The 25,771-nt window shown below is 44.8% G+C and overlaps 1 protein-coding gene across 1 annotated transcript in view; it reads right to left on the bottom strand.

Moving 5' to 3' along the window:
• The window catches only part of SYNE1 (spectrin repeat containing nuclear envelope protein 1), a 2,319,318-nt gene that overhangs the window by 1,764,474 nt on the left and 529,073 nt on the right, over window positions 1–25,771 (bottom strand). Inside the window, exons 13-14 of the mRNA XM_086926873.1 lie at window positions 19,401–19,538; window positions 7,402–7,566 (exon numbers count right to left, since the gene is read on the bottom strand). Of these exons, the coding sequence (XP_086782999.1) occupies window positions 7,402–7,566; window positions 19,401–19,538 (303 nt within the window). The remainder of the gene's footprint in view (window positions 1–7,401; window positions 7,567–19,400; window positions 19,539–25,771) is intronic.

The raw sequence follows: 25,771 nt of genomic DNA, 5'->3' as shown, positions 1-25,771 counted from the left end.
AAAATTTCAACACCCTCCTAACATCCAGGGAATGGAGAGACCTCTCCGCTGGGGATGAAGGGTTCTGAAAAAACGTAGGCAAAGTTATAGTCTGGTTGACATGAAAATCAGAAATAACCTTGGGAAGAAATTTAGGGTGCGTACGCATAACAACCTTAGCAGCATGAAATACAGTATAAGGTTCATTACAACACAACGCCTGAATTTCACTCACCCTGCGGGCCGATGTAATGGCCACGAGGAACGCCGCCTTCCAGGACAGGTGCTGCAACGAAGCCTTATGAATAGGTTCAAAAGGCTCCTTCATCAATCTGGACAGCACCACATTCAATTCCCACGAAGGCGAGGGAAGCCTGACAGGAGGGAATACTTTCTTCAATCCTTCCAGAAAGTCTTTGATCACAGGGATCTGGAAAAAGGAAGTCTGTGAAGGGCATTTCCTGTAGGCAGTCAATGCAGCAAGATGAACCTTAATGGAATGCACATTAAGGCCAGACTGCGCCAAATGTAAAAGGTAAGGAATGATGACATCTTCCTTACAGGTCGTAGGGTCATGGTTCTTAGACTGGCACCAGATACAAAACCTCTTCCACTTGTAAGCATATGAAGTCCGAGTGGAAGGCCTCTTAGACTCCTTCAGTATGTCCATGCAGTCCTCAGGCAGATTCAGATGGCCATATTGCACTATCTCAGGAGCCATGCCGCCAAACTCAAAGACGAGAGGTTGGGGTGTAACATCTGTCCCCCGAACTTCGTGAGAAGGTCCGGCCTGCACGGCAACCGAATGTGAGGAAGGAGAGACCGGTGAAGTAGGTCCGTGAACCACCACTGCCTGGGCCACTCCGGGGCAATGAGTATCATCCGCGCCCTGGACCGGGCCAGCTTGATGAGCACCGCCGGAATCAGAGGAATGGGAGGAAAGGCGTACAGAAAGCTGTTTGTCCAGTCGATCCACAACGCATTCCCCAGCGTCCCTTGCTGGTAGTACCTGGAGGCGAAGTCTCTGCACTTGCTGTTTTCGGCGGTGGCGAACAAATCTACGTCTGGAGTTCTCCACCTTGCGAAGACTTCTCCTAGTACTTCGTCGTTTATGACCCACTCGTGGTTTTCCTGAACCAGTCTGCTCAGTGCGTCTGCCTGAACATTCTGCACACCTGGCAGATGGGTAGCTGTTATCGTCAGTCCTCTGGCTAGGAGCCAGTGCCAGATCGCCTGGGCCTCCTGTGACAGAGTGCGTGATCTCGAGCCCCCCTGCTTGTTGAGGTAATACATCGTGGTGGTATTGTCCGTCTGTACAAGCAGAGAGTTGGTCTGGAAGGACGGAAGAAAGGCCTTCAGTGCCAAGTGAACACCTCTGAGTTCCAGGAAATTGATGTGATACGTGGCCTCCATCGGTGACCACGTTCCTTGAATCTGTAGAGTCCCGGAGTGCGCTCCCCATCCCAGGAGAGAAGCATCCGTCACGACAGTCTGCGTGGGAATGTCCTTGTGAAAGGGAACCCCTCTGAGGAGATTCTCCGCTGAACACCACCACTTCAGAGACTGAAGAGCATGCAGCGACAGTCGAATCTTGTTGTCCCAAGATCCTTTCCTCTGATCCCACTGGTCCTCCAAGCACTCCTGCAGCGGTCTCATGTGCAGCCGTGCGTGTGGCGTCAGGAAGATACAAGAGGCCATCGATCCCAGTAGAGAAGACACCGTCCTCACTGTTGTAGATGGAGTTGTCATAAGAGCCTGAGCCTTCCGAAGGAGAGATAATCGTCGCTCTTCCGAAGGAGACACGCTTGCTGACAGCGTATTGATGGAGGCTCCCAAGTACTGTATGCATTGGACCGGAGTTGGGACGGACTTGGCCATGTTGATGTGCAGCCCCAGCCTGTTCAAGAGAACGCACGTCTTCTGGAAGTGTGCTCGCGCTTCCGAGAAGGAGGATGCCTTGATCAACCAATCGTCCAGGTACGGGTAGACGAACACCTTGTTCTTCCTCAGGTGTGCTGCTACCACCTCCATGCACTTCGAGAATGTTCTCGGCGCAGACTTCAGTCCGAATGGGAGTACTGTGTACTGATAATGATTGGCGCCGACTTGGAACCGCAGGAACTTCCTGTGTTTGTGTGCAATCGGCACATGGAAGTACGCATCCTGTAGGTCTATAGCACATAGCCAGTCTCCCTGTTGCAACTGAGGATAAATCTGATGCAACGACAGCATGCAAAACTTTTCCCTGCGAATCCACTTGTTTGCTTGTCGCAAGTCCAGAATGGGCCTGAACTCGTTCTTGTCCTTCTTGCGAACCAGAAAGAACCGGGAGTACAGACCTCTTCCTCTCTGAGACAGAGGTACGTCTTCTATCGCCCTTTTCCTTAACAGGATATCCGCTTCCACCTGAAGCTCGCGTAGCTGAAACTACGAGCTGACCGGTGGAATTGCTGGAGGAGGGCTGGTGAACCGAAGACTGTATCCATTGCAAACAATATTCAGCACCCACTTGTCCTGAGTAATTTTTCTCCACTCTGCCAGAAAAAATTGAATGCTTCCCCCTACCGGAGTGGGTAACAGATCCGGGGGAAGTAGGTTCCTAGGGCCTAGACCCAGCCTGGCCCTTGGGCGCCGGAGCCGACTGCTGGCCTCCTCTGCCCTTCTGGCGCTTCTGGAATGGCTTACGGAACTGTTGTTGCTGTTGCGACTGTCCCGAAGCCTGGCCACGTCCTCTGCCTTGCCCACCGAACCGCCGTTGGAACGGGCGGTACGACTTCTTCGTGTCTTTAGGCTTCTCCAGGCCCACAGCCGTGAGCGTTTCGGCCTCCACCTTCATGTCTGCATGCTTCCCGAAGAGGGTCTCGCCGGAGAATGGTAGGTTGGCCACCCTCTGCTGGGCGTCCGGTTTCAGGGACGTAAGACGGAGCCAGGCGTGACGTCGTTGATTAACCCCATGGCAGAACCCATGAGCTGCCAACAAGGAAGAGTCCGCTGCAGCGCTGATAATCTGGTTAGCCACCAGCATCTTCATTCAGCACTTCCTGGAAGTCCTCGCGTTTCTCGCGGGGCAACAACTCTGCAAACTGCTGGAGGGAGTCCCAGAGGGGCGGTCGTAGCGACCCAACAGCGCCGTGGCACTCGCAGCCTTCATGGAGGTAGCCGATGTTCCGCACACCTTCCTCCCTGCCGAATCCATCCATCTGGACTCCTTATCCGGGGGAACCGTGGATGACGGGGAGGTGGCATGTTGCTTGCGGGCCGCCGTCACAATTACAGAGTCCGGAGGGGGTTCCACCCTCAGAAAGGCCGGGTTCGAGTCGGGAGCCCGGTACTTCTTCAGCAGCCTCGACGGAGCCGCCTTCGTCACCGCAGGGGTGAGAAAAAGGGCCATAGCCGGTTCCTCCAGGCCCGGCACCAGAGGCAGGAGAGGACGAGACAGGTGTTTTTGATGTAATGTCTCAAAAATGACTGAAGTTTTAGGGGTAGGCACCGTCAAGGATATGCCCAACTTCGCAGCGCCCCTTAAAAGGACATCATGGAACGCCACCAGGTCATCAATCGGGGACACCCTCGTGTCCGGGGACTCCGACAAGGTAGGAGAATAGTCTCTGGTACCAGAGGACCTTGTGTGGGAGCGAGAGTCGCGCCTCCTATGGCGGCGTCTCGACCTCGTGGACGATCTGTGTCGCGATCTCTCTCTTCTACCAGAGCGAGAGCGAGACCTGCCAGCCCATGGCCGCTCCACCGGTTTCCGTGGTGGGGTCTTCCTTGGTTCCTCTCGGGGTTTCGGTTTTGGGGTTCCCTTAGGAGGTACAGGCAAAGACGGCAGTGAAGTGGACCTCGGAGGAGGAACCCTCGGCTGCGGGGCGGGCCCATGCGGAGGGACTGGCGGTGGTGGTGGGTCGCCTGACGGAAGTGGAGGTTTGGGTGGAGGATCCTCTTTAGGAACAGGAGGAGGAGTTGGCGACCGAGGCCGAGATGGCGTGTACACCTCGGAGTACACCGAGTCCGGTGATCCCTTAGGCGAAGGGGGCTGAGATCCAGCCTCTTCAGCAGGTGATCGCTTCCTCTTGCGTCTTCCACTAGAAGCAGTCTGACTTCTGGAACCAGAATCCCTCTTGCGCCGTTTTGGAGAGGCAGAGCGACTCCCAGACACCGACCTCTTCTTTCTCGATGCTGAGCGTCGCTTTTCGGGCGTCGAACGTCGCCTCCGCGACTCCGGCGTCGAACGCCGCCTCCGCGACATCGACCTTCTCTTCCTCGACGTCGACCGTCGACTCCTCGACGTCGACCTCCTCTTCCTTGACGTCGACCGTCGACTCCTCGACGTCGACCTCTTTCTCCCTGACGCCGTACGCCGCCTCCGCGACGTCGAACGTTCCTTCCTCGACGGCGAGCGTCGACTCCGCCGTCTAGATGCTCTCGACGTCGAGGAGCCCCTCGACGTCGACCGGTGCTTCGACGGCGATCGGCGGTGTCACCTCGACGGCGAGCGCCGATGCTTGTCAATTCGTCTCTGACGTCGATAGGAGGACCTTGACAACGACGATGACGTCGACGGTGGCTTCGACGGCGACCTCTCCAGGCCCTTCGACGTCGAGCCGTCACGCCGTCTCGACCCGGAGCCCCGGGGAGAAGGGGAGCACACCGCCGTCATCCCTCTCGACGTCGTCGTCGATGCAATCGACGTCGACGGAGACCGGGACCGTTTGCTGGACTTCCTGCCTCTGGGGAGCCCCCCAGAGGCCTCGGCAGAGGGAACCTTCCCAGCCTGCCCAGACCCACCTGCAGCCTGCAGACGCCTCTCTTCAAGGCCAGAAAGCCTGATCTTCATCCTGTCCCTCAGAGTCCGAGCAGTAAACTGCTTGCAGATGACACAGTCCTCAGGGACATGATCTTCAGGGAGGCAGACGATGCAGACATCATGGGGATCACTCTTGGCCTTCTTCCTCCCACATGCTGGACACTTATCAAAAAGGCCAGGCATTTTAGAGCCCTAAAACGCCTGAATCAGCACACAAAAGAGAAAGAGAACACCAAGAAAGTAACCTGAAACACTTTCAAAACACAAAAGTGCCAAAATATTCAATAAACCCTTGAAACAAGGGAGAGCTCAATGCCAGGGTCCTGTAAGCAGGAGCTGGAAAAAAGAACTGAAAGTAGAGGGACCTGCTATGCATTCTGGGATACTGGGAGAAGTTCTGGAAAGTTCTCTTAAAGGCACAGTATCCTATTTAAGCCACATAATGGCAGCCTATGGGGCTTGTCTGTCCCTACCTTCCTCTCTCTCATTCCAGAGTCTTTTACTGGGGGAGGCAAGTTTCTCTATGGTAGAAACTGGGCAGGCTGTATTATGTGTGGTGTTTTTTGGTGGAATTTTCTAGTTGAAATGAAATGAAATGAAAATAAATTCATAACGCGCAGAACTTAGCCCAATGGGCATCAAGGCGCCTAACATAATATATTGCATAACCATACATTGATTAATAATAGGCTTTCCCAAAATACCAGGTCTTGAGAGCTCTCTTAAAGAGGGGCAGGGATGAAAGAGCCTTGAGCTCGCAGGGGAGAGCATTCCATAGTCGAGGGGCCACTGATGCAAAGGCTCTACCTACCCATCTTGTCTTTTTTGTGCGGGGGATAACAAGGAGATTCAGTTGAGATGATCTGAGACATCTGCTGGGTATATAATTAGAAAGCAGAGATCCCAGTCCAACGGTCAGTTCTGCTGTAAGGGCCTTATGGACTAGGCAAGTAATTTTAAAAGAAATGTGTTGCTCAATGGGTAACCAATGAAGCTTCTTCCTGGCTAACGTGGCGGAGGCGGAGCAAGGGAGGTCCAGAACAAATCTCGCTGCTGCATTCTGTGTTACTTGCAGGCGATGTACCAGTCCCTTGTTAATCTCAGTGTATAGCGCATTGCAATAATCTAAGCGAGATCCAATCAATGCTACCACTGTTTGTTTTCTTGCCTGCGGGGATAAGTAGTGAGCAATTCTGCGAAGGATTTTTAGAACTCCCCAGCAGGTAGCTACCGTTCTATTGATCTGTAGGCTCATGGCCAGCTCGATGTCAAAGATGACCCCCAGGTTTCTAGCCGACTGTGAAGGGGTCGGGCAGGTTCCCAGTGATGCCGGCCACCATTCACTCGACCAGGCGTCCCTGTCCTTTCCGAATATCAGCACCTCGGTCTTGTCGCCATTCAGCTTCAAGGAATTGACCGTCATCCAATCGGCAACTGATTGCATGCAACTCCTGAAGCTGAACGCTGTGGTGCTGACAGACCGTGACAGGGACACCATGATCTGAGTGTCGTCTGCATACGACACGACCTCCATCCCCAAAGATCTTACTAGTCTAGCAAGTGGGGCCACATAGATGTTGAATAGGGTCGGACTTAAAGCCGACCCTTGTGGCAGCCCACATTGCAAAGACTTTACAGGGGAGAGGTATTTGCCCATTTGGACCCTCTGCTCCCTAAGCTCCAGGAAGGAAGATAGAAGGTTAAGGGCGGGCCCCTCCACCCCCAGCTCCCTCAGTCGAGATGTTAAGACTGAGGGAGAAAGGGTGTCGAATGCAGCGGTCAGATCCAATAAGACCAACATCGTGGTCTGTCCTTTGTCTACATTCATCCTGATGTTGTTAGTCACAACAGTGAGTGCAGACTCAGTGCTGTGTAGTTTTCTGAACCCATGTTGAGTCTGATCAAGGAATCCAGAGGAGTCCAGGAAGGTAGACAGATGATGGTTCAGGTGCATCTCGAGCATTTTGGCTGGTTGAAGTACTGGACAGTGTAGCCTGTGGATATAGGCTGCATTATTTGTCTTTAAATTCTCTCTTAAGTGTCTTTGCAGTTTCTGCATTATTTTGACAACTTAAGAGATTATTTTTGATTGCTGGGGTCCACGCACATGGGCGGGACTATTCACTAGATTATGACTATACACAGAGATCCCCTACTACAGAATTAAGCTTTCTAATAAATACATGAATATAATATGCTCATGTATCACACAATGCTATTACTATTACTACTTGCTACTGGAGTAACTACCTAATCCATTTGATGCTGTAAATATCTCTTTTTATAAAAAATAAACCAGGTGAAAGTATTTTTAAAAGAGGACGCCATTTAACTTTCTGTATTTTTCTCATCTTGTATATTTTTAGAGGTATTACAGCAAAGCATGGGAATTCACCAAAGCCATGATTTCAAATCAGCAATCCAATGCAGTATTTATCAGATTCCTTTTCTTAAATACTTTTTACTTTAGTTTGGTATTTTTGCACAAAGGACTTTTTGAGGCCCACTGTGGATGTAAGAATCACAAGAAAATTGCCTAATGTATTTTTCATACAGTTTGTTAGTGTCAGACCAAACCTGATCATGTTCCAGGTATAAAAGTATCCTTGCTGCGTTACCTTGTGTTGCTCCAGCTTGCGATGGATCATATTTGCGGTCTCCTCATGGGCTTGCTGAGCGATCACTTCCTCCCGCAGCGCAGCCTCAGCCCTGAACAGCCAAGTGCCTATTGTGCCCAAGGGAGCCGGAAGAGATTTGTCCAGAAGTATGTGCCAATCAGTGAGCTGAAACAGACAATAAAATAATTAATTTTATTTCTTTCAAAGCAAGTTAACCGTCCCCACAAATTAATTCTCAATAAAGTGTATTGGAAGTGAGGATGTTATATGAGAATCTGTCAAACAGTAAAAGGAGGCAGTTAGGAGGTTTATAGTGTCCCCCAATAGCCAATAGGCTAAACACACACACATATCTATCTATCTATCTATCTATCTATCTATCTATCTATCTATCTATCTATCTATCTATCTATCTATCTATCTATCTATCTATCTATCTTGTCCCTCCTAGACGAATTTCCACTAAACATTCCAAAAAAGGGCTACTTTTGATTATTTCGTGTACCGAAAGTTTTGGGCTGATTCATCAAGTGGGGGCTGAGAAACTGGGGAGGAGTCTCAAAAAGTATTTTTCCCATTTATTTTTCTTTAGGAACTTTAGGCACAGCTACAACCCAAACTGCTGAACAGATGAACACCAAATTTGGCAGAAAGCTAAATCCTGGTCCAGAAATAGTGTTTCAATCAATTCAGTAGTTTTGGAGAAATTAAGGTTAAAAAAATGGTATATATCACACCGTGGAGGATCTGCAGAGCTGACAGATCTCAAACTCAATCTGAGTGGCTGTCACCACCTCAACCAGGAAGTGGGGGCAGCCATCTGAGGAGGTGGGACTCAGTCTTTAGTTCTAAAAAAGTAATTGTTAAGGAGAGGGGTTAATGGCTCCTCTCTCTCAGCCGTATTCAGCTCCAGGGACCTCAGCCCCTAGGGCCCAAAGCATACCTTAAGGGGAAAGGGGATGCATGCTGCGACCCATTAAAGGCCCCGAGGACCCCATTCTCTAGGGCAGGGGTCTCCAAACCGGTCCTGGAGGGCCGGATCCATGCCAGATTTTTTGGATATCCCCATTGAGATACATGTAGTTATTTTAAAAATCTGGCATGGATCCGGCCGTCCAGGACCGGTTTGGGGACCCCTGCTCTAGGGCTATTACTCAATTAAAAGGGAGTGGGCCCTCTCCCTGAGCATTAATTGGCCCCAGGGATCCATCCTCTTGGGCTTGCTCCCTTGCTGTGTCTTGGTGAGCCAACCACCAACCTCCAGAATGCAGCAGTTTCTCTGCCTGCACTGGTGCAGGCAGGGAAACTTGTGTTTGCTTCCATCTGCAGGATAATTTTTGAATTTCCCGCCAAACGGGAGCAAACACAAATTCTGCTCCCAGCGGGCAGGAGCTTTAAAAAATGCACCTGCTAGCTTGCGATCTGTTTCACTGCACGCATCAGTGGGGGCAGTGAAAATCATCAACAGATTGCTCAGGCCAGGAGGGGGAGAAGCATAAACAGCTTCTACCTGCAGAAGGAAGCAATGCTGACTCCAGCAACATGTAGGACATCGGCTGTGGCCGAGAGGACCCTAGGGCTTCCCCTGCAGCCCCCACCACCTTTCATGGTGGATGCCTTGGTTGGGCACTGAGGCACCCACCCTTAAGTAATGTGGGGTCTCTGGGACCATAATAGGCTCCCCTTTAAATAGGTATGGCCCTGGGAGATATGGTTCCTAGTGCTTGATATGGCTCGAAAATGAGGGGCACTAGCCCCAATCCCCTTAAAAAAATACCACCTTGGTGGATGAGGTCTATGGGAGCTAATGAGGCTTGGGTAGGGAAGCCGCACACTTGGAGTCACTTTTGGGATCATCTGTTCAAGGAAAGCAGGTCCAATCTTCCGCCTTCAGACAGCAGGCCAGTCCTTCTTCTGAACCTTCTCAGGTCCAGGAGTGTTCTAAATTTAGGTTCTGGCAGTGCCACTTTTATGCACAGTGCCATCCTGAGTGTGGGGGTCACTCCCTTATCTTACACCAAAACTGGTTCTGGTCAGTCTTCCCTTATCCCTGAGATTGGTTCCAGTCTGTCCTGTGAAACAAAGAGTAGACAGGCCCAAGTGTGATCTACATTTGCCAGTGACAGGATAGGCTTCTTCTGAAGTCAGCAAGGGGTTGGGCACAGCCCTCAGGCTACCCTTTGAAGCTCAGACAGGGGCTTAGTATGGATATATTGTACAAATATGATGTGAGGTACTGACACGTACTATAAGTTTACTCACAGGACAAGGATCCTACAACGATTGCTAAAATGAATGAGCAGGGCGGGAAACAGTCATTACACCGCATGGGTTACAACACATGAGATTACAACGCGGTCGTTACAACGACCGTGTCGTTACATTGCATTACAATACAATGCAAGTCGTTACATCGACTTGCTGTAGGGAGAGCCCAAACCTAAAGAATAGTATAATTTACTATTCCAACACCTTCCCTACTGTTGCGCATACTGGGGTTGGAATAGTAAATTATACCACTCCTAAGTCCAGCTCGCCCCTACCACAAGACCATGTAATGACTTGCGTTGTAATGTACTGCGATGTAACAATGCGGTCGTTGTAACGACTGAGTTGTAAACGCATGCGATGTAAGGTGCTATATTCGAGTGAGGCACACCTGGAATTGATTTTTATGTTGCTGATAAATTTGATGTGCTTGAAGCTTTGGTCTTTGTGTAGCTCAAAAATCGCCCTTATCAATAGGTTTCAATGCAGGAGGGGACTCCCTAGATGAGGTAACTAACAACTCCTCATTTCTCCAGTCCATATCTGTGTACAGTTCAGCTGCTGGTCCTACTACCTATCATTATTTCCAAGTGTGCCCTGCTCATTTTTTCAAAAATCTGCCCTGAATGCTTATTCTGTGAGCAATCATATAGTCTGTGTCTGTACCTCGCACTATATATGTACAATATCTCTGTACTATGTATGTACTGCATGTTTCTCTCTTTCAGTCTGATCTCAGCTCATTCATAATGAGAATACAAGATTGAGGATACCCGGGGGGCGTGGCTAAGCGCCCGATCCGGGTGGATGTGCGGCGGTAGAGCTCCGTCCGTACCGGAGCTGACTAGCGGTTTGCGCCACCAATACCGCAACGGAGAAGCAGTGCACAATGCGGAACAACGCCTAGCCTCGCATGCTGTCACTTTTGCCACTGCCTGGAGCCTCTACGTCCGCAAACTCCTGATTTCGTTCCGATCGCGGCTCTGAAGCGGCCGCGACCGCCATTCTGTGCTCCGTAGCAGCGCTCGTTACATGCGTGAACTTTCTCCACGTCTCCACTCCAGCGGCATGTGGCTTCCTGCTCTGTCTTCATCATCCTACTACCATGAGGACATCTTCTGACCTACACAGGTGACTCTTTTCTGCATTTTCGTTATGACAAATGGCGAATACTTTGTCTTACTGGCCTCCTCAGAGCGGACCACCATTTTGTTTTTTCGTTTTCTCTGCCTGATATTCCCTTGAGATTTAAAATAGGAGTTGCTTTTCTCCTTTGGCTATTTTGATATTTTTCTTCTTCTACATTGCTCCATTGACTCTTTTTTGGCTTCCTCCTACGACTTCCTCCATTTTTGGGCACTGTTTGTTCCTATTATCTGGTTTTACTCCTTCAGACTTAACTAGTGCGTCTTCTACAATCCCTTTTGCGCATGCTTGGATGACGGTCTGCCCCAGCAAGACCCCTAAGCGCAACTACATTAAAAACTCCAAACTTTTTACAGCGCTAGCTCACTTAGAAGCTTCTGCACCCTCCATCTCCAGTGACACGATGTCTAATATGGAAACTCCTTCACAAACTGTTTCTAAAACCACCTCAAAGAGGTTAAAAAAGGATCCCCCCTCTCCTACAAAATCCTCCTCAGTCATCTCAATGGAATTGCTTCTTGAGGAGATCAGGGCCTTGCGCCCCTACATGGAGGAGATTAATGCCAAGCTGCAAACGCTAACTGACAATTGGTCTCAAATGGACGTCAGGGTCTCCACCGTGGAAAAGTCTGTGTCATCTCTTCAGGAATCTGCCACCAAGATTGTCCACATGGATTTGCAGTTGTCCTCTCTCCAGAAGCAGGTGGAGGACCTTGAAAATAGAAACAGATGTAACAATCTTCGTCTTTACGGCCTGAAAGAAGGTTGTGAGGGGAATGATCCTATAACTTTCTTCAAGTCCTTTTTGCCCAAGCTCCTGCACCTACCTGAAGATACTACGCTCAACATCCAGCGTGCTCATAGGCTGGGCCGTCTCTCATCTTCTGCCTCTCCATCCACAAAGCCCAGGGGTGTCATAATGTACTTTCTTGAATACACAGATCTATTGAAGGTTCTCCTGGCTGCTAAGCTTCTCCACGCCTTACTTGGTCTGGTTCCACCCTATTCTTCGCCCAAGACTACGCCAAATCCACTGCCAACCGACGCAAAGCCTTCCTTGACATGAGAGCGGATCTTCGTTCTATTGGAGCCAGATATGGTCTCTTTCATCCTTGCTTATTCAAAGTTACCCACAACAATAAGACCACAACCTATGAAGATCCAATGCGACTCCGAAGTTTCCTTAATTCCTGCGGTCCTGCTAACATGGAGTTCTCCAGTTCCAGTTCTTCATCCTCATTTCCTCCATGACTTTTCCCATTGTTGTAATTGGTTCTCCTAGTGTCCTGCTAGTCTTTTACTCATGTTTCTGTATCCTCTTTGATTGTTAATCCCCGTTCCTGTTTTTGACCAGTCTTTTTTTGACTAGTCGACCTTTGTTGCTGTTTTACGCATCCTTACTTGTTTGTTTTACTGTCATAGTATATTCTTGATGTCTTCTCATATCTAATCACGTTGTTCTCCTTCTTTTGGAGATCCCTATTTAGCGCCCCGTTATGTCTCTCCGGTTGGACGTCTCGTTACCCCGTTTTCCTGCCTCCGTTGGTTGGCCTTACCCCCCTCGTCTCATCTCCATTTCCATCCCTTTTGTCCTCCTTCCAGATTTTGTACCCTTGTTCCATCACCCTTGTAAGTACTTATCCTTCCCTCCTTCTTCTTTTTGAAATGTTTTCGTACGTTGTATTTGTTCCTGATCTCGTACCCTATTTCACCTTGTTATTTATTTTAGTGTCATTCTTCTTCGCACAACTTTACATCTTTTCATGTCTTCTTCCTTCTCTCATATGTTTGCATTATCTGTCTTTTACTCTTTCCTTTCCTTTCATCCTTTATTCTCTCAGACTCTCCTTGATTCTCGTTTCATTCTCCCTCTGGTTTCCTCCTGTCACTTCATCTTCACCGTTTTGCCCTTTCCTGCTATTTCTTTCCTGTCTTTACTTCTCAGTTTTTGCTGTAATTCTCTTGCCACGTTCTTTATTCTTCTTTTTCCTACTTACTCGCTCCCCTTTTTCTCTCCGTCTTCCCTTTCCGTTTATTTGCACTACGCACTTGTTTGAGGCTTTTTTTTATTTTCCTACTTTTTTCATACTTCACCCTTTTAATATTACTTAATGTCATTACGTATTGTATCATGGAACGTTAAAGGTTTGCATTCACCAATTAAGAGGCAAAAAATTCTCTCCCATTTAGCTAAACTGAATGTTGACTTTGCTTTTTTGCAAGAGACTCACTTATCTGATACTGAAGCTGCCAAACTTAAAAGAGGTTGGGTGCGGGCTGTGTTCTCCGCTCCTGGTGATGGTAAAAGAAATGGTGTTTCCTTGTTAATTTGCAAATCTTTTTCACATTCAGTTCTGTCATATGAATTTGATCCTGATGGTAGATGGGTATTTGTTAGGCTCTCCTCGAAAGGCACCTCTCTTTCCCTGCTTAATGTTTATGCCCCCACTGGCGGCAATCCTGCCTTTTGGAATTCCTTTGCAACCCGTATTACTGAATGTATAGATGACAATTTTATTTTAGCTGGTGATTGTAACTTGCCCCTTGATCCCTTTCTAGATAGGAAATCCACCTCATTTTTTGTTCCTAATAAATCGCACAAACTTTTCACGCATGCCATCTCTCAACACAAACTTGTCGATGCATGGCGAATTTGCAACCCAACCTCTGAAGAATTCACTTTTTATTCCCCTGTACATCACTCACAATCTCGCATTGACTACATCTTCCTTTCCCATCATCTATCGCAATCCCTCACTCAAGCTGATATTGGCCCCATAATGTTCTCTGACCATGCCCCAGTACTCATTAACATCGATATCCTACCCAAACCTATTGGACCCAAGAGGTGGCGATTCAACAATGCCCTTCTCCTTGATCCTAAATTCACTGAATCCTTCACGAACTTCTCCACTGAATTTTTTACCCTCAACGACACCCCTTCTCTACCCAAACACACCATTTGGGATGCCTATAAAGCTGCTGCCAGGGACTTCATTATCAGACACGTTGCCACGAAACGCAAAGCTGCACGCAAACTCACAAGTGATCTCCTACTTCAAATCAAGCACCTAGAACACTCTTTTTATACCTCCCATTCCCGAGATAGCTTAAATGCCCTTGTTTGTGCCAAAATGAAATATAACAAGCAAGCTACTGAAGACGCCTCATTATACCTGCTAAAATCTAGCTCAAAATTTTATGGAGGGAAGAACAAGGCGGGGAAAATTCTTGCAAATTACTTGAAAGTTAAACAAAACAAATTGAACATTGAATCTGTTTTTGATACTACTTCTGTTTTACGTCATAAAGATTCTGATATTTTAGAGGAGTTCTCCCAATTTTATTCCACACTCTACTCTTCTGACACCCACCCTTCTACTCACTCCCTTGACACCTTTTTTGCAAGCATTCAACCTCCTTCTAAGTTTCCAGTCGATTTATCTACCCTCGAACTACCCATAACCACACGCGAATTACATAATGCCCTCAACTCTCTCCAAAAAGATAAAGCTCCAGGCCCGGATGGATTCACGGTCGAATTCTATTTACATTTTGCCTCCTTACTTTTACCAAAACTGCATGCCCTCATTGATTCCTTTGTATCTAGCGGTGCTTCCTCTGGCACATTTTCCGACGCCCACATTTGTATTATACCCAAAGAGGGTAAAGATCCACAACACTGCAAAAATTATAGACCAATATCACTCGTCAACATTGATTATAAGTTATATGCCAAGTCCTTAGCAATCAGGTTAGATCCTTTCCTCCCAGAACTCCTAGGCCCCGAACAATCCGGATTCGTTAGAGGCCGTTATATCACAGATAACACTAGACTCCTTTTCAACGTCCTCTCCAAATCCTCACGTTTCAACGACTCCCTGGCTGCAATCGCTTTGGATGCAGAGAAAGCATTCGATAGAGTCGAATGGTCTTTCCTTTTCTTTGCGCTAAAGTGGTTTGGGTTTGGTCCCAATTTCATCGCCCTCATTTCTTTCCTCTATTCTAATCCCAGAGCCGCGGTCTGTGCCAATGGCTTAATCTCATCCTTTTTCAATCTAAGCAGAGGAGTCCGTCAGGGCTCTCCTCTTTCTCCCTTCCTCTTTAATCTAGCCCTCGAACCCTTTCTCTCCAGGTTACGTCAGAATCCCCACTTATATGGCTTTCAACTTTCTCATACCCATATCAAACTAGCTGCTTACTCAGACGACATTCTCCTCTTTGTTTCCAACCCTTCTGTCTCTATCCCCGCATTCCTCGCTGAAGTTCAGGCCTACTCTCAATTATCTGGCTATAAATGAAACAATGACAAGTGCGAGATCCTACCCCTCACCAAATTTACCTTTAAGCCAGATTTCGCCGCATCCAACTTTACATGGAGTCCTACTCACATAAAATATCTTGGGCTGCACATCACCCCTTCTGTCTCAGATACCGTTTCACTTTGCCTCAACAAATGCTCCCAGAAACTTTCCGACCTCACCTCCAGGTGGCATCCCCTTTACCTCTCCTGGTGGGGCCGGCTGGATACCGTTAAGATGATGTTGACCCCAATAATCCTTTACGTTATCTCAAATATTCCTGTTTCTATCCCGACCAAATTCTTTCAGAAAATCAATACCATTCTTTCCTCCTTCCTATGGTCCCAAAAGAAACCGCGCATGTCCTTGCTCCGACTTCGTCTTCCTAAATCAGAGGGTGGGGTTAATTTTCCAAACTTCCCCGTCTATCATAAGGCTTTCCTCCTCCGACAAGCTTCCCTTTGGCTGAAGGATCCCGATGAGCCATCCCCCCTTTGGGTTAAAATTGAGCGCCTTTCCCTTTCTCCTTTTTCCTTTGCTGAATACCTCTCCTTCTCCCGCAAACCCCAATTCCTCTCTTCCCCTATTCACAAACACACCGCTAAGTTACTCCTTTGTTCCTCTCCAGACCCCCCTACCTCTGTCACTGAATTTCTTAATTCCACCATCTGGTATAACAATAGCATTCTCATTAAGCAAAAACCTTTTTATTGGAAAACTTGGAGGCAACGAGGATTACTTTGGGTTTCCCAACTCTTTCAGGGACCGGACTTCTTATCTTTTTCTGTCCTAAGTCAGACTTTTTCACTCCCTTCGTCTTTCGCCTCCAAATTCCCTTTGTTGAAAGATGCGGTCTTGTCAGCCTACAACTCTCTTCCTCGATCCCCTCCCCTTTCTGACTCCCCTAACCCAACCTCATTTCTTCACGCATTACTAACCACTGGACCCAAGGCCTCTTCCATTTATCACTCATTCCACACACCCTTATCTCCCCGACCGAAGTCAACGGTGGAACAGCTTTGGGAAACAGACTTAAACATGTCCTGGTCTTCCTCCTTATGGGATAAACTCTGGACTAAACTTCGCAAATCTTCCAGAGCTGCCTCCCTCACACAAACACTTTTCTTTATATACAACCGACTTCTTTACACTCCGTCTCTACTTCACAAGAGATTTCCTTCAGTCCTAGACCTCTGTTGGTCCTGCTCCGCACCTAATGCCACACTCTTCCACATGCTTTTCTCCTGCCCTTCTACTTACATCTTCTGGACTCAAGTCTGGGATCAAATTAATTCCATATTCCATACTTCCTCCCCCTTCTCTATTGTTGACATTTTTCTAGGGAGCCTCTCTCCTTCCTGGGCACATATTAACTCCAATGTACAAATTATTGACCTGTTACTAGCTGTTGCCTTTCAACAGATTACTGTTAACTGGAAGAATTCGAACAATATTACCTTCAAAGCTTGGTGGTTCAATGTTTGCTACAACCACAGACTAGATACTGCATTTGTATACCCTCTTACCCTAGCCCCGAAGAGACATGCCTTATGGCTTCCCATTACCCTTTATCTTGATGTTTGTGCGAAACGTTCTACCCATTTATCTCCCTCTCAGCAAGAGGTTTCTAAACCTCCATGACTCACCTTTCGTTCCATTTCTTTCTTCTATAGCCCATTAATTTTCACAAATGCCTTTTGTTTTGCTTTCCTTCAGATAGCCTCATATATTATGTATCTTTTTCCTCTCTCCATTATTGTAAGGTTTTCATGCATTTTCTTTATTTCCTTTTGCATTTGACCTCGACACTGATACTGTATTTTACTTTGACTTTGTATTGACACTTCTTTTATTTTAATAAACTTTATTTTGAACTGAAAAAAGATTGAGGCTACCCAAAGAACACCTTATAAGATTGTTTTCAAGTCCTAGCTCGGTAATTGCTTATTCCGGGATCAATATACCCTCTATTGGACGATGAAGCAAAGTACAACAGACATCAGTTTTCAAAAACGAAGACCCAGGCAGGTAAAAGTAAGTTCAATGTCAATCTTCTTGTGATTTCATCAATTCTTTATTGATATTCAAAAGATCGTATAAAATCTCCCAGCATGCAGTTTGCCAACACGTGTTTCGTCTTGCACTAAGACTTTCTCAAGGCATAAATATTGGTGGTGAGTGTCCCACTGTCAGCTTGAAGAGAAAAGGATCGCAAATCCGTCCATGCGCGACGGGCCAGATCCAGAAATTCCTTAAGGAGTCCCAACATGGAGTCAAGGGTTAATTGTAGAAACTCTCGATAGGAATGACATTTGCGACGTAGTCCTATGTGTGCGGCGGGTACTCAAATGTCAAAGATTAGTTGTAATTGCTTCAGTTGAGTGAAAATTCGTGGCGTACTCCTATATATACGACGAACAATTAAGTATCTCCGGCCCGAGAGATCTGAGTAAAAGACCCCTGGTGCTGACACTGGAAAAAATGGAATACAGGGTCGCTAAGTATCAAGCAAGCAATTGAAACCCCTCGGATGCCACAACCGTGGTACATTGTGATCCGGACAGTCAGGGATTGAATCAGCAAAGCGCTCCGACACGCGCTTTGCTGATACAATCCCTGATTGTGTACCTACAGCACCTTGAGGTTGTAGGTGCTTGGGGTGGATTTAGCACCCGATCTCCATATGATTGTTGTACTGTACCAATTGTGTCATGCTCTATACTGTTTATATATTACAATTGCAATTGATGAATTGTGCGGACGCTTCCCTAGGGAACACTACAACCTAAATCTTTCAGCTCATTTATAATTAGAGTCCTGATGATGATCCCTACACCCCTTTAATCAATGGAAACGTTGATCAATATCACTAGACACTATCTACATTGGTTACATATTGTAAAATGAGCTGTGTTATCCTTGTCTTTGATGGCACACTTATTTTATTTATTTATTTAACACATTTGTATAGCGCATCTGTCACCTGGCAGGTATCCTGGTGCTGAGAGATTACTCCTAAGGTGAAAGTAAAACGGGGGCTAGGAATGAGTAACGATGAGGGATTGAGGGGAAGAGCCAGGTTTTAATCCGCTTTCTGAAAGGGAGGAGTTGTGGAGTTTGGGGGATGTCGACCGACTTGACCATGTATAAGAGCACCAAGCATGTTTTTCATCACACACTCACAGCTCCCCTTACCGATGTTTTTATGCAAGCTTCATTGAATGAGAAAAATGAAAGAAACCATTTGGTTGCTTAATTTATGATTGATATTACAAACCCAGGGACCACTTTGTGTTCACACAAAATCAAGAAAGGCACAGCATTTCTAGAGCAGTCAAATCACAGACACACCTCTGTACTGTAGCTTTATATTTTTATCAACAAAAGAAGAACAATAAGTCCCTACTTTGTTGCAAGGTGTCTGACACTAAATTATCTCCCTACGCTAAATAAAACCTATTCTCTGGTTGAAGATTTAAGTGATTGATATTTCATCACTTATGGATTCTTTACTTCTGTGTTTTATCTCCATTTTTTTTTTTGAGCAAAAAACTCATCTCACCCAATTTTTTTCTTTTCCTATCATTCTACTTCAGAAGAATAGAAGGTGGAGTCAGTCTTGGATAGATTTAAACATGGAACACTAGGAACTGTATTATATTTTCATGCGGACAAGATACCAGAGGATACCAGAAACAAAACACAAATCCTAATGTATCCTCTCTTTGTAAACCTAGTGTATACATCATGATATTTAACAATGCAAGCGGATGCAGGATGCTTATTAGTTTCTATCAAAGCACTTATGATTGCAGTAAATCTTAGGGTTTTTATGAGCTAGAGGATGAAAAAAGACTCTAAATGGTACAAGAAAACCTAGGTAAGACATGAATTGCAATTAGGTAAGACACGATTTGAAATGCTGGATCCGTCACACCTATGTCTGATAATCTGTAAAGAGGATCACAATTTCAATTCCTTTCAATGGCACAGGCGGAACTGCATTTTACATTCTTTGCTAAGTCATCCCTACCTAACATTAGTTCCTTAAAAAATATATCTTTGCAAGAGCTGCAGTCAGGACTTCCTTCCCAGGACTATAGTTAAAGATTATTGCTACCTAAATTGCATTTATGCATGGAACTCTGAGTATTATAACCGTAATCCACAAAGCAACTACTCAGCATCACATCCTAAGCTTTAAGTTCTAGACAATTTATTTCAGGGGAAAACACACACTGGGAGCAATAGTTTGAAATAAAGATAATACACGTATCCACCTACCCTGGATGATACTCTTTCCCAAGCTTGCTTCACTAGTGCTTGATCAAGTGACAATTTACCATCCTTCCGCAAAGGCTGGATGACAACATCAATCTGCTTCCTCTTCATATCGTACTGTGCTCGATTCTGCTTGAACAGCTTCACAAGAAAGGACAGTTCAATCATTCACAAGTAAAGTCATTTTTATTACGTTACACGCATTCATTTTTGAATGACATCCTCTTATTTAAACAGAAACTCCTTGGATTTACTGACTGGAAAATTGTCTGCCGCTATTCAGTATAAATTTCACAAATTGGCTCTGTTAAGAAATACAGTAAGTAAAAGGATCTTGGGTAAATGAGATATTTGTAAAAAAAATTGCACAGTTGATGAAAAATAAGTCAAAATTGTGTTATTTACGTAAAATGAATACCTATTTTGTATCACAGAGGAGTGATCATGGAAGCCAACAAGAAGGAGAGGCACATGTTGCCATGTCAAAGCTGTCTATTCTCAGCATTACTTCTTCCTTTTATGCACCATCTCTCAAAGCACAAAGTACTCTGTTAGTTTTAGGAAAAACTAGTAATATGGTCCGAAACCTGGTTTCAAACAATATGAGACCTGACTTGTAAGCACCAAATCTCACTTTGAATGAAAGTAAGTGCCTATTAAACTGAACCATTTTATCTCATCCTATGCCAATCAAATGCTTCACAAAACATTGTTGCTGTAGGGACGGTTGTATGGCATTAAAACGCTGGCTTTTACCACGCGTGCCATTACAACGCTGTTTTTACAACGCAAGTCGTTACAACGACTTGCGCTGTAAGCGCTGGATAGTGGAATAGTTTAATTTTCTATTCCAACTCCAGCCCACGTTACAGTAGGGAAGGTGTTGGAATAGAAAATTAAACTATTCCCTATCCAACAGCGCCCTCCAGCGCAAGTCGTTGTAACGACTTGCGTTGTAATAGCAGTGTTGTAATGGCAGCGCGTGGTAATACCCGCGTTGTAAAGGCTGTACCCCGAAGGGACAACCTAGCAATTATAAAAGTGAGATTGGTGATTTCATTGATAAACATGATTCTGTTTCACAGTTTGAGGTTCAACGCTGGCATCATGAGCCTCCTTGATGCTCCGGGAGGCTGAGGAAAGCAGTTAAGGCACAGCTGAAAGGAGATGTTGTGAAGTTTGAGTCTATTATCAGTATCACATAATTAATACAGTTGGAATAAAGATTGGGATGTTCAGCCACAGTTCTTGTAAAATAACAACAATTTGGAAATATCGACCCCCATCAGAGAAAATATCTCAAGCGCTCCCGGAAATATGGTGGAGCACACATTCTGGTTTATAGAAACCAAGATGAGATCCGATGATGAAGCACGGCACCTATAGGTTGTGTTAGGGTCACTAAAAACACTCAGCAGGGATTTTTGAATTGAGGTCAGTAACGTAACCTAGATTTCCAACCAAGAGTAAAGGTACAGGGTAACCATTGGTTGTTAATAAATATAAATATATTACATTAAACCTATTTTATTAAGTGGAGATAGTAACTAATATAAAAATAAATTCACTGCAACTTACTTTAGAAGCATATGTAGTGCTATGAGTCAATTGCTACAATGTACAACACAAAGACAAGAGCTTTCTCCAGAAACAGATGCAACTAAATATCAAGCTTTGGTAAAAATCTAAGTCTATTACTTCACATAGTTTGCTGCCAACACTACACAGATGTGAATTGTATAATATGCTTCTCTACCCTGTATTGCATTTTTTCATAAAAACTCTGGTAAAGGTCTATATAATCTCAACACGGTTTGATGAAAACGTGTTTTCCTTTTTAGGACACAGCAGGCCTTTGAAGTACATGTTGTGATCTAATGACCAGTAATGAGGGCAGCTCATTCATTGGCTAACTTAACCACTACTATGAAAATACCCATAATTTAGGAATCCTTAGACTGCATCACACAGACTAGATTCTAAATGGGGCAGGGCACCAAGCCCAATATTTTATGAATGTCAATCTTAATCAATAAAACAACGAAAAGACGAGCTGGTCAGCTTTATTGTGCATTTATCAACTTTGCAACAGCTTTTGACAAATGGACAGAAACCTGCTTTGGGCCAACTTGGTCATATGGGGTGTCCCATCATGCCTAGTGGTGGTGATTAGGAGTTGTTATGCTAATAGTTGGGCCCAAGTACGAATGTCTAGCACATGGGCCTACTCAGTCAATGTTCATACCAACTGGGCCCTTAAGAAAGGTTGTATTTTGGCCCTCTTACTTTTCAGTTTGCATCTTGGGTGCCTGAGCGACCTCTGGCACAATAAACTGCTATCCACCAAAACTCCAAAGAAAGAGGGTGCATATGTTACAATATGCTGATGATACAATACTTATGGATCAAACTGCAATTGGTCTTCAAGAGCTCTGACATGCCTGGCCAAAATTCGCAAGACAAACATACTCAGTATTAATACTTCAATACATAAGATCCTAATGGGAATAATATGATCAAACAAGGTGCTTGGTTTATAGATGCTCAGAAGATTGAAAGAGCATCTAACATTAAGTACTTAGGAGTTTGTATTAACAAACGTGGCCTTCCAACTGCGCATATCGAGGCTCTGGTGGCATCTGCAAAGGCTCCCACTTTTGACTTTCAGTGCCATCCCCAAAATCATTCCGGGTCGGACATGACATCTATCTGCAAAGCTATGGAAAGCAAATTGATGCCAACATTTGCGTATGGTTTTCTAACAAAACACAAAGACAACTCTACTCAAAAAGACATAGGGCATTTAAACATTATCAGAAAAACAGTGGTTCTTATTAGAATTGTGAATGTATACTTGATGCAAGGATAAGGACAATCACACAATAAGACTGTTAAAGAATGTAAATAGGACAAGAGACACAACGTAGTCATTGACTGTTTGTTTCAAAAGAATAATAAACTGTATTTTTCATAAATGCAAATGCAGAATATGCATAGTGTCTCATATGAAACGGCCCCAAAAAACAAACCACGAAGAACAATACAAGTATACAATCAATACAAATAAGAACAAGTTTCCGAACTGTAACAAACAACCAACAGGATAATTTATCTATTGCAAGGGGTCGTATAATTGGTTTGTTTGAGAATGTCGACTTTTCTAATAAGAACCACTGTTTTTCTGATATTGACACTTGCATATAGAGCATTTGTGTGCTTAAGTCATATTTCAAGCTGACTTGACCAGGCCCAATGCCTATGCTACAAACACATATTCGCTTGGAGTTTAATTCGGCATGCCAGCTTGTCAGCTTCCTGTCTATGTGCTCTTAGTTTACAATGACTGAGCAGGGATCATTGAAAAGTATTTTGTGAGACATTACACAGGATCCGAAATCAGATCTCCACACGCTTGTCCAGGAAGCTGTGGATTGACTTGGTGCCAGCGACTTTAAGAAGACTGCACTGCCCCCGAAAATTCTTTAAAAGCTACTGATGAAGAAAATGAGGTTTTTATCAGCTCACGCGGATTTAAGCATCATAAACTCCAAGAAGCTTTCTGATTTAAAACTGCCTGATATCAGCCAATGACACTGCCAGCGTACTCATCACTCCCTATCAATTTTAAGGTGAAGCTACAGCTGTTGCTCTTGACAATCGTCAGAATACCGCTCAAGGCACATAAGTATAGTTGCTTGACTGCCACGCAGGACACTTCATGTAGGCACTGGGATTTTGGTGAGGAATCACTCTTACATATTTTATGTGTATGTTCCTTTTTTATCTCCAATTAGACGATATTATCTTTTTCCAATTTTTAGGAAATCTTGTATCAGGGCATGTAACACTGCGGTTATTGAATGCCACTCGTAACACTCGTGCCACTTGAGTGCTAGATTCACTACGGGCCCGATTCAAAGAACTAACTTAAGACAAAATCCTAAACTTACTACTTTTGGTATTCACAGAAGGCATTTAGTAGTAGTAAAGTTAGGATTTTGTCTTAAGTTTGACTTAAAGACAAACTTAAAACAGACTTAAGAAAAACTTTAGACAAACATAAGACAGGCTTAAGACAGATTTTGTCTTAAGTCTGTCTTAAGTCTGTCTTAAGTTTGTCTTAAGTCTGTCTTAAGTCTGTCTTAAGTTTTTCTTAAGTCAAACTTAAGACAAAATCCTAACTTTACTACTACTAAATGCCTTCTGTGAATACCAAAAGTAGTAAGTTTTTACTATTTTGTCTTAAGTTAGTTTTGTGAATCGCCCCCTAAGTTCATAGCAATTGCCTCATTAATGCTCAAAAACGTTTCTCCACGAAAGTAAAGTTAAAAGTGTTATACTCATTCTAAAGAGCAACAGGACACAGTCCAGGGTTGGCAGGTTTCCCATTTTATAGCGTTAATGGCCCTGTGGTCAATAAGTATAAGCACATTTTGCACTTTAAGAATGGTATTTGTAGGATGAGTGTCCTTCCCTTTTGCGGAAGGCATAGATCTGCAAATGCATGTCCATTTGCAGTTGTTTAAGCCCACTGGGGCCTTCTGGTTGCTGTGAATTTGCATGGGTAGTCCTACTGCTATGCTACACATTGTTAATGATGTAATGATGTTTATTTATCCTTGTTTGTGGTTACTCTTTTCATTGGTATTGTAAAGCCTTTCTTCTTTTTTTTTCTTTTTCGCTCTTTTATCTTGTAATGTTTACCATGCTTTTAATTATTCGTGCAACTTTGACCTTAGACTGTCTCTAAACAGGTCACATTTCAAGGAAAGATACCATTGAATGGTAATGACAGCTCGGTCCAGTGAGAGATTTTTTCCATGAAGGTTTCCACATGGTTGCTTTCAATTCTTTGCAACAAATGCCTTCAAAACGAGAAAGTATTGATAACATATAATTTATAATTCACCAGGGCACTACTAGTAACAAAAGCAACATTCTTGCTTGCTTTTGCTATACCAAAAATAGATTGCATTATGGAGAGTATATAGAAAAACAAGACCCAAAATGCTCATATGCTGTCAGTGGCGTAGCTAGGCCTGCGGGGGCTGTAAGAGCGTGTGCGGTGAGGGAGGGGAAGGGGGTGCTGTTTTTTCAGTGTTTGCTGTGCTTGCCACCCCACGCAGCTGCATGTAAGAGCGGGGGGGGGGGGAACCACCGGCCCCTAAACCCATTACTCGTGCCGCCTGGGGCGGACCACCCCCACTGTATACTGTGATAAACGTTACCAAGGAATCAGCAGTCTCCCACCCACATGTAGATGGAAAGAACAATACAGAGCTACAAGTCTTGTACTCTTTGACGCTTTACATATTTGGTGATCAAAACGTATACTTTTAAAACTAAAAATTATTATTATGTTGTGGCTTCTTGTTTGTTCATGAAATTCGGTGTCAGAAACGAATTAATTTTTCATAATTTTGTTCTTACATGTTACTTTGCGAGAGAAAGAGTGACTCATATGTTGTTCATTGGCTTACAGGACTCATCATACTTCACTACAGCCAAGACAAAAAAAACAATCTGAACAAAACAAGCATGCAGAACAAGAGAACTGAATAGTGGAACAAGCCAGCTCTGTCAAATCACTCGGCACAGTCATTCAGCGGTAGAATTAAGCTGTAAAATGTTGGCTTTACTCGTATACGACCGAATGAACTGCCAACATCAACCCTTACTAACCCTCTGGAAAGGGTGAAGAGGCAAAGCGGAAGCTGAAGGTGGCCAAATGATGCTCTGAAATCATCATGCGGTGCTGCATTAGAAACTGATGCAGGCACATGTGACAAATTACAGGTCTACTATTTAAAGAAGTTGTTTGTCTATTTCATGTATGTACTTTGCTGTAGGAAAAAGATGGTAAACATGCACGGTTCTGTTCCACGCCCACTTTATTATGTACAAGCTAATGGCAGGAATGTTTGCACATTTAAATCAATATTAGAGTAATACTGTGTGATATTTTGTATGTTTCATGTCCTTCACGTGTATGTGTGCGCATGAGCCTATGCACACAATGGAGTGCAGAACCCAGGCAGTGTCGACACTGTGATCGGCGATATTCCTTTAAAAACCCCTTTGCTGCATATATTTGTGGGAGGGTATTTAAACTGCAATATTCTGATTTATCACTGTCCGGTGTAGATTTCAAACTACGTGAAAAGCCGAGTTCACCCAGTGGCAGCTGGAGCAAACAAGAGAAAAATGCCACCCATCATAGAGGCGGTAAAAGGCTTCTCCACCCTGACAGAGTTTTTTTTTTACAATGGGTCTGGGTGGTGCATTTTACAACAAAATTGTCAAATATTTTGGCCAACATATTTGTCAAAAAAAGTGACCATATTCTTAATTCATGAAACATTACAATACTTCAG

This window comes from Lissotriton vulgaris, chromosome 6 (assembly GCF_964263255.1).
Source record: "Lissotriton vulgaris chromosome 6, aLisVul1.2, whole genome shotgun sequence".
Taxonomy (NCBI): Eukaryota; Metazoa; Chordata; class Amphibia; order Caudata; family Salamandridae; genus Lissotriton; species Lissotriton vulgaris.
The sequence above is the reverse complement of the archived record's forward strand: the minus strand, read 5'-3'. Positions and strand labels throughout refer to the sequence as shown.